Source organism: Mus caroli, chromosome 4, assembly GCF_900094665.2.
Source record: "Mus caroli chromosome 4, CAROLI_EIJ_v1.1, whole genome shotgun sequence".
Taxonomy (NCBI): Eukaryota; Metazoa; Chordata; class Mammalia; order Rodentia; family Muridae; genus Mus; species Mus caroli.
Window position 1 is genome coordinate 116,453,980 of NC_034573.1, and position 13,875 is coordinate 116,467,854.

The 13,875-nt window shown below is 41.2% G+C and overlaps 1 protein-coding gene across 1 annotated transcript in view; it reads left to right on the top strand.

Annotated features, from left to right (window-relative positions):
• Positions 1-422: 422 nt before the first annotated feature.
• Psmb2 (proteasome subunit beta 2) overlaps positions 423-13,875 on the top strand; it is a 32,979-nt gene continuing 19,526 nt past the window's right edge. Inside the window, exons 1-3 of the mRNA XM_021160538.2 lie at positions 423-621; positions 6,853-6,975; positions 9,814-9,884. Of these exons, the coding sequence (XP_021016197.1) occupies positions 531-621; positions 6,853-6,975; positions 9,814-9,884 (285 nt within the window). The 5' untranslated portion in view covers positions 423-530. The remainder of the gene's footprint in view (positions 622-6,852; positions 6,976-9,813; positions 9,885-13,875) is intronic.

Sequence of the window (13,875 nt, forward strand, 5' to 3'; positions counted from 1 at the left end):
AGTAGGTTTTTTGTTTGTTTGCTTTGCTTTGCTTTTGAGATGTGTTGTCCTAGGCTGCTCCCCTGGTCCTTAACTCTATGGCTCGGAGTGATTGTTTTTCAATCTGGCTTGCAGGGAAATTTTTTCCGTTTGTTTAACGAGCAAGGAAATGAAAACCAGAAAGCTGAAGACCTTCTCCTCTGTAGCACCCACACGTGCTGGCACTTCTTACACAGGGTACGGCTTAATTTAAGTACAAACTCTAAAATTCGACTTGGTAGATAAGGAAACGCAGCGCCGCATCACCCCCAGCTACGTTTCCAAACCACACCTCTGGACCAGCCCACTCCGCAATCTCAGCGCGGAAAAGCACCCAAGCTCCCGCCTGCTCTCTCGCGAGAGGTGACGTCATTGGGCCGCGCCAGTGACTGGGCCGTCGCGCGTCTTGCGTCACCCCCAGCTCAGTCCGGGTGTGCTGTCTCACTGGTGAGGTCGTGTACCCGGGAAGTCTCTCTGTCCGTGGCCTCTGCAGCCTCCCGCTTCCCGGCACCATGGAGTACCTCATTGGCATCCAGGGCCCAGACTATGTCCTGGTCGCTTCCGACCGGGTGGCCGCCAGCAATATTGTCCAGATGAAGGACGGTGAGAGGAAGCAGGGGGAGGCCCGGCGGGCCTGGCTGGAGGGGCAGTCGGCGGGAGTTGGTGAAGGGGACCGTGGGCAGCTTGGAAGATGGAGCCCAGCGTGCTCTGCCCTGCTGGCACTGCAGGATTGAGAAGCCGGGGGAGCCGGCAGACAAGCTTAGGGCTGTGGCTTGGGATTCTGGGTCAGATGAGGCTTGCTAGGTGAGAGTTGCTCAGCGTGAGGGAATTCAGTTTATGAGAGCTCAAGTGTGTGCCCGGCGCCTCCGATCTCTGAATTTCTGGCAAGTTTCAGTCGCCCCAGATAGAAGTTTTAATTTGCGGGCGCCCTAAGGTGGGATCTTGGGGAGAGTGAAACTCCCCAGAGTTTGGCATTTCCACTCTGCTTCCGCTGTCTTTCAGTGGCTCACCTCAGAGCCTCTTCCGCCTTTCGCTGGCTGCTAGATTTTACTTGTCGTTAAATAGTGGAATGCAGCAGAGATGGCGTCTCTTTATTTGCTCTATGATTTTTGTACTTTATTTTTTTTCCGTGCCCAGATTTTCTTATCTCTCAAATTACTAATACCCAACTCAAAACTTGTTGAGAGGATTGAGTGAAGGAGTTAGCATTGGACAAACACTTAACAAACTGAAGCATATATGTATCAGGTGTGTCCATCGTTAACATTTTAATTTGTTAAAAGATTGGCTCTACTATGTGCCCTTCTTGCAGAGTTAGTTTTGGAGACAAAATATGTATAACTAAGATGTATAGATATAGTATATATTATATATAACACACGCATGCATATATATGTGTGTATGTGTGTATATACATATCTATCTATGTGTATGTATGTGTGTGTGTGTGTGTGTATGTATGTATATGTATAAAACTTTCTTAAGGAGATGTTGAAATAACTCAGTAGTAAAGATGCTTTTGGCCAGGCTTCACAACCGGAGTTTGGTCCCAGAACCCAGATGGCAGAGGAAGAGGCCCCACCCCAACCTCCTGCAGGTTGTCCTCTGACCTGTACACCTGTTCTGTGGCAATGTGCACCTGTGCAGAACAAGAGAGAGAGAGTCTCTAAATAAATAAATAAATAAAATTATCAAAGAAAAAGTTTCTAAGCTCACAGGTGGTAGAACCTAGGTTCAAATCTGTGTAATTTGGGACTGAGGCTACAATTCAGTGGCAACGTATGTTTTGACCATATACAAGGCCCCAGTCTCAGCACTCCAAAAACAAGTTAGTAGACATTATGCAAAATGATCTCTTTTACCCTTAACAACTTCACTACCTTTATAGTGACAACTGACCCACAGAATCTGAGTGTTTTCATGACTGATCATAGGCATGTTACTGTTTGAAAGATATCTAGCTTTTGTTCAGTGGATTAAAAGTTCATTTGACAAGTTTCATGCCTCTCTGTGTTCTTTACAGTGCTAGGGACTAAAAAGAGGAAGAAAAAAAGAATACTATGTAGTTGGGAAGATAGTGAGTAGGTCAGTGTGCTTGCTGTGCAAGCATGAAGAATTTAAATTCCAAGCACTCACTTAAAAGAAAAGAAATCAAACAGGCATGGCTGTGTCCCTACTTGGGAGCAGGAAGCACAGATCCTGGGAGCTCACTGACCAGTCAGTCAGCCAGTCAAGCCCAAAGGGTGAGCCTCTGCTGCGTGAGAATAAGGTGAGGGATGGCCTGATGTCCCTCTCTGTCCCGGGTGAGACAGGTACACCCATACACTTATGTGTGTGACACACACACAAAGTTAGTAATTAACTGTAACACAAACTAGAAAGTGTTTGCTGAGTTGAGACAAGAGCAGTCAAGCTTTGGAGACTTAATAATAAGAAGAGGAGACTTTAGGGATGGACCGTGGGTAGAGATTAGGGAAAGCTTTGAAGGTGAATAGTAGTGAATCCTAGATTCCAGGAGGAAAAAGGCTTAGATCTGGAGCTCCCTGAAGTGCTTTTGTCAGAACTGAAAAAGCACAGTTGCCACAACCGATTTCACAAAGCAAAGGCACCTACCTATCTGCTGTGAGCCTGGCGCTCCCATCTGGGGATAGAGAGAGAATGCTGTGAGCTTTGCTTGCATTCTGTTCTTTCTGAAGGACTTGAAATCAGACGTCTCTGGTATGAATTGTCTCTCAAGAGACTTCATGAAATTTTATGATTAGTTTGTAGAAGTTACGTTTGTAAGCCAGTCTCCAAAGGAATAAGTTCATGTTGAGAGTAAATTGGTCCATTGCTTTGACAGCAGGTGGTTTTAGCATGAAGAATAAATAGGTGGGCGGATGTCAAGTTACGGGGTCTCTGTTTCCTCACAGTGACTGTGTGGATGGCTTTGGAAAGGAGGATGTGCTCCATGCCTTTATCATAGATGTTACACGGGATGCAAGACAAGACAAGGAGAGCCAGGCATAGCCTGTCCCTAGAATTTCATCCCATAGACAGGAATGCTGATTTCTAGTTGGAGGTTAGCCTGGTTTCACAGACATTGTAGGAGTACATACTGAGTCAGTCAGTCTGTCTGTCTGTCTCTAAAAAAAGCAAACATCAAAGAAAAAACCAGGCAATAAATACAAGATGGTTTTTATGTGTTAGAAGTATTACTAGTTAGTGTTAGGCTAGTTTTTAAATTAATGATGTTAGAAGTAAGTTGTTAGAATAGGCCCAGAGAACAAAAAGATTATGGTATGGGAAAAAAAGATGGATTTGAGTAAGTTCTTAAAAAAGAGTTGTAAATAATTGTACTCAACTGATAACCTTTCTCTGGTATGAAAAACTTAGGGTAGGAGTTTATAATTGTCTGAGGGAATTTGTGTGGCATAGTTAAGAATGCTGAACAGAAGTAATTTTGAGGGAGACGTTTTTTGCAAATACTCTTAGGGGAAGGTTTCTTGGCTCTGTGAAATGGAGTCTTGCTATGTAGCTCTGACTAACCTGATACATGTAACAGCCTCCAAGACCTAGAGTACTAGGCATGAAGCACCACACTGGTTCACACTGCCTGTTGTCATTTTTCATCATGCTACTTGGGAAAATATGTTGATACTAGGAAAGAGACGTTTTCCAAAAACTTCTTGGTCATACAGCTAACTAGTACAGCTCTCGATTTGGTTGTAAATGTGCCACATTTCATGCCTTTGTCTCTCGGCCTAAACAGAATGACTCTTTTCTCCTCTGAGACAGGGTTTCTTTGTGTAGCCTTGGCTGTCTGAGAACTCACTCTGTAGACCAGGCTGGCCTCAAACTCACAGACACCTTGCTGCCTCATCCTCTCTAGTGCTGGAACTAAAGGTGTTCACCACCACGCCTGCCCAGCAACAGAATGACTTTTAAGTTACTCTGATGTCTGTTCTGACTTCCTACAATCTATGTGATACAGACTGCATTGTCTAACATTGAGTGTAACAGTTTTCCTTATTTGTGAGTTAGACATTGGTAAGTGATAGTGTCACTATTTTAAATAGTTGATAACCAGAGTTTGGACAGGCAAATCACTTGCCCACTGTGTCTGACCAGAACGATGTCTAGTGGGTTCTGGTTAGTTTGACTGCATGGCATATCATGTTGATACTCATTTGGTTATGTGTGTTTGTGGATCTTGTAAGTTTATTGACAAGTGAAGACCTTCCTCAAACTCTACAGGCAGCTTCTTGTACAACTCAGGACCATACGTATCCATCAGTTCTGTTCTGAGACATTACCTTTTGCTATTCAGTGAGCGTGTTCACGGTTTAAACTAAGTAGGCCTGGTTTACATTTATTTAATAATTAATAGTTCGCTGCCTTGAATCTTAGCCTCTTTTATGAAGTGTGACATAAAACTTACTCTCCCTAAAAGATTACTTTTGCTCCAATATTTAGTGTGTATGTGCACACAGACTTGTCGCAGCACATGTGTGGTGGTCAGGGGACAACTTGGAGGAGTTATTTCTGTCTACTGTGTGGGTTCTGGGGATTGAGCTGGGGGTGGGGCAAGGCCTTTACCTGCTGAGCCGTATTGCGTATCTGCTTTTTTCCCCTTAAAAACAATGCAAACTTATTAAGTAATTTTTCTTACAAAAATGAAACTTGTTAACTATAGAGATTTAGAAAATACCGATAAATAAAGGAAGGAAATAAAAATTGCTCAGACTCTTGCCACTGTCAAGAATTTAGAATATATACCCTTCTGGTCTTTTTCTTTGCAACATATGTCTAAATGAATCTTCTTTTTAAAACAATTTTGCAAACTAACAGTCTTTGAATGTGTAACATGAAAATTTGTTTACTTGGGAATTTTAAGGCAATTCAACATTATCTATCTATAGGCGTGTTTTATGTGGGAGCTACCACCAGGCCAGACACCCACATTATTACTACCTACAACTCTCCAACACTTGCAAAGTACTTGGTAGTTGCATTTGTTCCTTAAATCCTATTAAGAGATTCCGACATTTCAGAAGCTTTCACGGGGAAAACATGTCTCCCAGGGAGATTATTCAGCACTATTAGAAAAAGGAAAAGTGAAAGTCGGGTAAGACAGGAAGAGTAAAGCTTTTCTCTGAAGCTGCAAACTAAATACTGCGTTTCCTCCCCAGGCAACAATTACAACCTGAGTATCTATCTGTTTAATCGGAGTAAGTCTGCTTTAGCTAGATAAGGCTAGAGTATTACGGTTTTTATTGGTTATTTAGATAGTTCACTGTTAGCACATTCTTTAAAGTGTCTGCTTTGGCAACCAATTTTCTTTTGATATGCAGCTGGTTTACTTTATAAATTAATTTGGGTTCTCAGCTGATATTTTTTTCTTCTTTCTTGAGAAGGTTCTTTTTAACTGTAGAATTCATTCTTTTCACCATTTTTATGTTTATATAACATTTGTATTAGTAGTAATGTTTCAGAACTTTGGACTTAACTCTTGTGCCTCTAGATAATCCCCATAATCTGGATTCCTTCACTGTTTCTCACCTTCCATTCCCTGTATTTTAAATATTCTTAAATTGTCTTTGTTGCTTGTTTGTTTTTGTCTTTTCAAATCAAGTCTCACTGTGCAGCTCTGGCTGCCCTGAAGCATACTATGTAGAATAAGCTGGCCTCAAGCTTATAGGGCTCCGCCTGTCTTTGCTTCCAGAGTGTAAACGTATCTTTTATTCTCCTGATATAATTGTCATCTCTGAGGCTTACTGCCTCTGTCTGCTAACCCAGGCCTAATCCTGGGATCTTCTATCCTCTGTACAATCTTCTGGCTCCTTCTCATTCTCTGGCTTGTTCTGTTTTTACCTGTGTCTAGCTTGCTCTCTCTTCAACCTGTCTCTAAACTGCCCTGCTAAAACTGCTTCTCCCCACCCCCAACCCCCCTCCACCCTTTCTGTGCTGCTCTCTTAAGTAGTTTCTCTTTCCCTTTCCCTTCTCTTGAGAGTTCAGCATATCCTGTTCTGTCAAGTCTTTGTCTGGTTTGCCACTTTGCCACTGAGTTAGACATCAATTTCAAGCATGGGTGCTTCCTTCTACAAACTAATTTTACCTTCATTGTTTGGGATTAAAGGTGTGTCTGTATTCCAGCCAGAGGAATTAAATGTGTTTTCTAAGGGCTGAGTCACATCACAACTAGAAACAGGTTTTTTGTTAAATAACGTAATCTCGGGGTTTGTAGTGTGATCAAATATCCTGCAACACCAGATTGCATGGATTAAAGCCAAGCTTAAATTTTATTTTTTCATTAAGTAAGTAAGTGGTAGAGATTGAACTCTGGGCTTCACACACACTCAGCATATGCTCTATCACTGAGATACATCTATAGCCCCAAATTGTAATTTTAAAAAAATATTTATTTTTATGTGTATAGGTGCATGTATGTCTGTATCCAACATGTATGCAGTACTCAGAGGTCAGAAGAGGGTATGGGATTCCTGGAACTGAAGTTACAAATGTTTGTGAACCTGATGTCAGTGCTGGGATCACCTGGGTCATCTACAAGAGCAGCTGTGCTCTTAACAGAGTCATCTTTCTAGCCATCTTTCTAGCCCCTCCTTTTCCTGCAATTGTATCTTGAATAGTCTGCTTTCATATATAATTTCCAATATAAATTAACATTAATAAAATATGTAGTTAAGCTGTTGGCTCATGAAACTATTAAAGTGTTGTAATAACAATGACTGTCTTCAGTATATGCTTAATAGTCCTGTTTATAATTGCATATATAAATAGCTTTTAGTTTCTGTGGTCAAAGTTTCTAATATGAATTTCTTTTCCTTTGAGCAGATCATGACAAGATGTTTAAGATGAGTGAAAAAATCTTACTCCTATGTGTTGGAGAGGCTGGAGACACTGTACAGTTTGCAGAATATATCCAGAAAAACGTGCAACTTTATAAAATGCGGAATGGTGGGTAAGAGGGTAGCTTTGGCTGGTGCATTAGTTTTCTAGGGTCACCACACAAGGTCCCATAGCCTGGGCAGTTTAAACAACAGAACCCTTTCATAGCTCTAACGGCTACAGTTGTGAGGTCAAGGAGTTAGCAGAGTTGAATTTTTCTGAGGCTTTCTCCTTGGCTTGTAGGTGACTATCTTCCCCCATGACTTTTCCTGTATTCTCTATCCAAATCTCTTATAAGGACACCATTCACATTGGATCGGAGCTCACCCTCATAACCACATTTTGACTTAATTGTCTCTTTGTATACTCTCTCTAGATACAGTCACAGTTGAGGGCTTTGATTAGGACTTTAGTTTGTGAATGTTTGGAGGGTGCTATCCAGTCTGTAGCCATTGGTGTCTGTCTAATCTGAACTGAAGATAGGTGTTCTTTACTGACAGTCTCACTTACTGTCGGACTGATGGGGTCACAGGTTTTCATGTAACTCTTCTACCTACTAAAAAAAAAAATAGAGGCAGGTATATGACCCCTGAGTTTTAGACCAGACTGATGTGCAAATTGAGTTTTCAAAATAGCCAGGGCTATACAGAGAAACTCTGTCTCAGACAACCAAAACAAAACAAAAATCTAGAACCTAAATTCTAATTGTTTTGTTCTTAAAGAGTTTCTACTAACATTCTATTGTAACACTGATATATTGGTGTTAGAATGCAAGAAACCAGATTTTTTTTTTAAGTCCTTTGTTTATTTCATGTGTGTAGGTGTTTCTTTGCACACATGTTGGTGTATCACATGGTGGCCATAGAGGCCAGAAGACCCTCTGGAGCTGGAATTAGAGAGGGCTCTGGGCTTCGGGAATTAGACCTAGATCATCTGGAAGGGCAGGTCCTGCTCTTGACTGCTGAGCCATCTCTTCAGCTCCATGGCTTTACAGTATCACATATAGCAAGTCATTTGTCCTCTCTGGGACTTTACTTTCTTTATCTAAAATTGGATTACATTTATATTAATGAACATGTTTTGATGAGGAGTGGTGGTGCATGCCTGTAATCTTAGCACTTGGAAGATGGGGGCAGGAGGGTCAAAGGTTAAAGGTCAAATTCAGCAGTTCAGCTACACAGAGAGTGTGAGGGCTGCATGAGACCCTGCCTCAAGAAACAAAACAAAATAGCCAGACAGTGATGGCACAAGCTTTTAATCCCAGCACTTAGGAGGCAGAGGCAGGCTAATCTCTGTGAATTTAAGGCCACCCTGGTCTACAGAGTGAGTTTCAGGATGGCCAAAACTACACAAAGAAACCCTGTCTTAAAAAAATCAAAAACAAAAGAAGGGCTAGAAAGAAGCTCAGTGTTAAGAGCACTGACTGCTCTTCCAGAGTTCCTGAGTTCAAATCCCAGCAACCACATGGTGGCTCACAACCATCCGTAATGAGATCTGATGCCCTCTTCTGAGGTGTCTGAAGACAGCTACAGTGTACTTACATTTAATAAATAAATAATTAAATAAATAAATCTTTAAAAACACTTCTAGGTTTAAAATTTAGAAAGGGGGAAAGAAAGAAAGAAGAGGTTTTGACTGGCTTGGGGATATAGCTCTTTGGCAGAGTACTGGCTGAGCATCTGGCTGAAGCCCTGGGTGTAATCTTAGCACTGCACAGAAGAGAAAAATGCTTTATGAACTTACGGATTTTTGTAATTATAAGACATTGCATGTTTAAAAGCATCCTCTGGGGCTGCAGAGATGGCTTGAGCTGCTTTTGCAGAGGACCAGAGTTTGGCTCCAGCACCACATGATGGCTTACAACCATCTGTAACTCCATTCCAGGGGACCTGACACCCTCTTTGGCACCAGGTACACAAGTGGTACAGGCCAAACCACTCATACATGAAGTAAAAAATACATCTTTAAAAAAAAAGCCTTAGAGTCAGACGTGATGGCGCACACCTTTAGTCCCAGCACTCAGGAGGCAGAGGCAGGCAGATAATCTGAGTTAGAGACCAGTCAGGTCTACAGCTTAAGTTCCAGGACAGCCCAGGCTAGGCAGAGAAACCTTTTTTGGAAAAACATAAAGACTTAGAATACAGCTTAGGTTTAAGTTTTATATGGTTACTTATGTAAAATGACTAAATTAATATCCATTTATACATGTTTTTAGGCAGCATATTTAGTTAGCATTAGTCTCCCAATTGCCTAAATGTTTTTGAAGGTCTTTCTTATCGATATTCAGCACTGTGCTTAATACTGTAGAAATATTTAATGGGTGATCAAGACCCTGCCATTCAGGAACCTAAAAGTATGCTACTTGGGATTACACATGCTCAGGGTGCAGGGTCTGTGGTGCTTCTGAGGTGCGGTGCTGTCTCAGGACAGCTGAGAGAGTGCTGAGTGACTAAGAAGAGCAGGAAGAGTCGCTTGTTACCTGTGTGTTAGGAGCTAAAAGTCAGTGCCTACAAGAAAAATTGTGTTTGTTTAAACTAACCCTTAAAGACTCTTAAGTTAGTCACTTTATTAAGTACAGTTTAGAAGATGGAGGTAGAAGGATCAGGAGTTCAAGACCATCCCCAGTTGTATAATGAGTTTGAGGCCAGCCTGATGACTGGAGATGCTAGTTACATGGGATCATGTTTCAAACAACATAAATAAATAAAAATGGTTTTTAACAACGATCACAGTTATAGTTAGGGTAGGTGTGGTGGAACACACCTGTAGTCACAGCGTTCAGAAGGCAGAAACAGGTCAAGTTTAAGACCTGTCTCTAAAGAGAAAATGTATAGAGAAGTGATTTGGGTGAAGACTGTTACTGTCTTCTGCGTCCCTTCAAGTGTGACTCTTTATGTCTTGTACCAGGATATGAATTGTCCCCCACAGCAGCAGCTAACTTCACACGGCGGAACCTGGCTGACTGTCTTCGGAGTCGGGTAAGCAGCTTGCAGCCGGCCTTCAGCAACAGCAGAAAGCTGGGCTTTCACATTCCTGTTTGGCATGAACAGTAGTTTTGGAATTTTTGACTTTCCTCAACTCTTCCCATTGCTAATCATTCCCTTTTAGTCCCCTTGGGTTTGTTTTCTCTTTGGGTATTGCTGCTCTTTACGATCTAAATCTGTCGCTTGGGAGGCTAATGAAGGCTAATGAACTCCAGGCTAGCCCGGGCTATTCAATGAAAATATGCCTCTGGTTTTTTGTTTTTTTAGATTTTTATTTATCTTATTATGTATGTAAGTACACTATTGATGTCTTCAGACACAACAGAAGAGGGCATTGGATCCCATTACAGATGGTTGTGAGCCACCATGTGGGTGCTCGGATTTGAACTCAGGACCTCTGGAAGAGCAGTCAGTCCTCTTAACCACCAAGCCATCTCTACAGGCCAAATATGCCTTATTTTAAGAACAAAATTAAAAGTGTTTTAACATTTATTTTGCATGTGGTGTGGGGTGGGTATGGAGGTAGGAGAACAGTTACAAGAGCTGGTTCTCGCCATCCACTGTGGCCTGCAGGGACCAAGCTCAGGCGGGAGGCTTTGTGGCCCTTACTTGCTGAACTGTCTCTCTGGCCCAAAAGGAAGGGTTTTTTTGTTTGGTTGGTTTTTTTTTTTTTTTTTTTTAATTTTGTTTGTTGGGGTGTACTAACATGAAGGACTGTGATAAACTACCCCCCTCCCAGAGACTTTATTTATTTTTTCACAGCAATTTTAGGCTCACAGCAAAATTAAGAGAAAAATACAAGCCGGGTGTGGTGGCGCATGCCTTTAATCCCAGCACTCGGGAGGCAGAGGCAGGTGGATTTCTGAGTTCGAGGCCAGCCTGGTCTACAAAGTGAGCTCCAGGACAGCCAGAGCTATAAAGAGAAACCCTGTCTCAAAAAACCAAAAAAAAAAAAAAAAAAAAAAAAGAGAGAGAAAAATACAAATATTTTCCCCATATAAATTTAGCCCAGATACACATACATAGCATCCTGTATTATCAGCATCTACCAGAGTGGTGTATTTCTACAATTAATGAACCTATATTGACAGCGTAGGTTTTAGTTTATATTAAGATTTACTCAAGAGGCATGCATTCTGTGAGTTTAGATAAACGTGTGAGGACCTAAATCCTTCTGCAGCATGTAGAATATTTTCACTGCCCTGAGCGTCCTCTGTGCCCCACCCATTCTCTTCATCTGCTGAACCCCTGACAGCATCTAACCCTCTTACTGTTTGCATGGTTTCCCTTTTCAGACTGTCATAGCATAGAATTGGCTTCTTGGTGACATGATTTAAAGTTCCTTCACATAGGGCTGGAGAAGTGGCTCTGGTTAAGTACACTTGCTGCGTTGCAGAAGACTTGAGTTCAGTCCTTGGCGCCCATGTTACTCAGTTCACAGTAATCTGCACAGCTGCAGGGGATCTGATGCCACTGGCTTCTTCAGGACCTGTACTCATGTACATGACCTACATGCAGATGTATGCACAAATAACTTAAAGTTCCTCCATGTAACCCTGGCTGTCCTGGAACTCTGTAGACCAGGCTATCCTTGAACTCTTAAGAGATCTGCCTGCCTCTGCCTCTGCCTCTGTAGTGCTAGAATTAAAGGCTTGTACCACCACTACCCAGCTGGGTTATTTCTTTAGTACTGAGTTATATTCCTTTGTCTAAGTGTACTGCAGTTTATATATCCTTTTCCTACTGAAGGATATCTTAATTGCTTCTGGTTTGAGGCGGTTTATATCTGGAATTTCTCTAGATGTGTTTGCAGTTTTTTGGGTAAATTCTAAAGAGTATAATTGCTGGTTTGTATGGTAAGAATATGTTAAAATTTTGTAAAGAATATGTTAAAATTTTGTAAAATTTTGCCAAACGTTTTTGAAGTGTTTTTATTTTTGTTGAACTGTAGCTGAAGGTCCCTGCACGGTAATGGAGGTCTATCTTTCTGTGACTGTTTAGCCAGAGTATGGAGAATTATCTTTTTTATTCTAGTCTTGTATATTGTAGCATTCTCTATCGCATGTCAAAGGAGGCATCATTTATTTAAAGATTAAATGCTTAAAGATTGTGAAGAATGTACCAAGAAAGTTCACGTGATAGTCAGGGTATGTTTTCCCCACGGGGGCTAAGTAAATAGAGCCTCACCATGTGACTACCCCATGTGCCTATTTATTCATCTATGATATCCAGATAACTTCCTAACCTCACAGGAGTGCCAGGAAAATGAATGTTTGTAAATCATAATATTTAACATTCATATGACTTTTGCCCAAAGCATTCTGCTTAATAATTTAATCTACTCACTATTCCACTGAGACAAATTGTAGTTGATTCTCTTGCTGATTGAGTGAAAAGCATAAAGTGGCAGAGGGACTAGTTCAGGGCACATAGCAGGTCAGACAAAGCCATGGTAATTGGACCATGATTTGACTGTTTGCCTTAAGGTAGACTCTTTGATTCTTCAGTAGCAGTTTAGAAAATTAGTGCTCTTGGTGATTGGGGTGTCATCTGCCTTCTTAAACTTAGTCATGTGTCGTCAGAACAAATGTGGGTATTAATTTCTTTATAAACCTGCTTGCTATCGATCGTTTAGAAGACTTAGTTTAAAGATGTGTTTGTGTATCTGTGTATGAATGTGTGCATAGGAGTGCATGTGCCTAAGGAGACCAACGACATTGAATCACTCCAGAACTGGAGCTATAAATATCAGGTTGTGAGCACCTGATATTTATAAATATCAGCCATGTGTGACATGGATGTTGGGAGCAGTAAGGACTCTTAACCAATGAGCCACCTCTCCAGACCTGCTGTAGATCTATCTCTAAAGCACTTCTTTCCCAGTGCCTAGTATTAGACCCCAAGCACCTCACTAAGGAGGAGCTGCCCCACTGCTTGCTTTGATCACGTACGTGCTTTGCAGTCTCAGTAATCTATAAACAATTTTTACTGTGTATCTTTTGCCTGCATGTATGTCTGTGCACTATGTTCATGCAAGTGATACTTATATTTGAGAAGAAATCAGACATAATGAATCGCAAGGTACAGACAGATTTACATACATTATTTTGATCTGGGTGAAAAATTTGGGATCTTTTATTTAATCCTTGAGGGAGAATTGTGGTTCAAATACTAGATTTCCTGTCACCCAGAAGTGCCTGAATTCTTGAAGGAGTGTTGTGTGTCATGGCTCCCTTTGTAGAATGTTCCTCTGATTTACCAAGCAGAACTGGAATAAGAATTCCAGCTTTGGGCATAATAAAAGCTTTACTATTAAATGCTGCAGACATTAAGTGAATTAATCTCCTTTTAGAATTGAGATAAAGTGGAAATTTGCTTCATGCAAATGTAGTGAATCTACCTAATCTTCTTAGTAACCGAGATGTTTGATGGTTTGAACAAGTAAACGTCCTTTGCAGACAATGGCGAGGAACTCTTAAGTGTTGATTGCCTCTGCCTTGTGCTTCTTTGGTCTTCTAGTTCCTTATCAAAGTAGATTGTAAAATAAGAATTTGTACTTTAGTTAAGAGTTTTAGTTATATGAGCGTGTTGGGTGCACATGCTTCCACATGTGTGTAGGTACCTAGGGAGGCAAGAAGAGAGCATTGGATTCCCTGGGGTTAGAGTTACTGATGCTCATGAGCTGGGTAATGTGGGTGCTGAGAAGAGAACTCAGGTCCTCTGAAAGAGCAGCAAATGCTCTTAACTGCCCAGCCATCCCTCTAACCCTAGTACTTTATTTTATTCTAGAGCGAGAAATGATAATGTCACTATGTTTGGTATATTTACATGGTAACATTGGTTGGCGAGTGATACATATTTTGGGTTAGCCAGATTTTTTTTTTTTTTTTTTTTTTTTTTTTTTTTTTTATTAAAGTTTTTCTATGGATCATTGTCTGACCTGCAGTTCTCCATGTTAGGTCTTCTCCATAGTTTTCTAGATCCT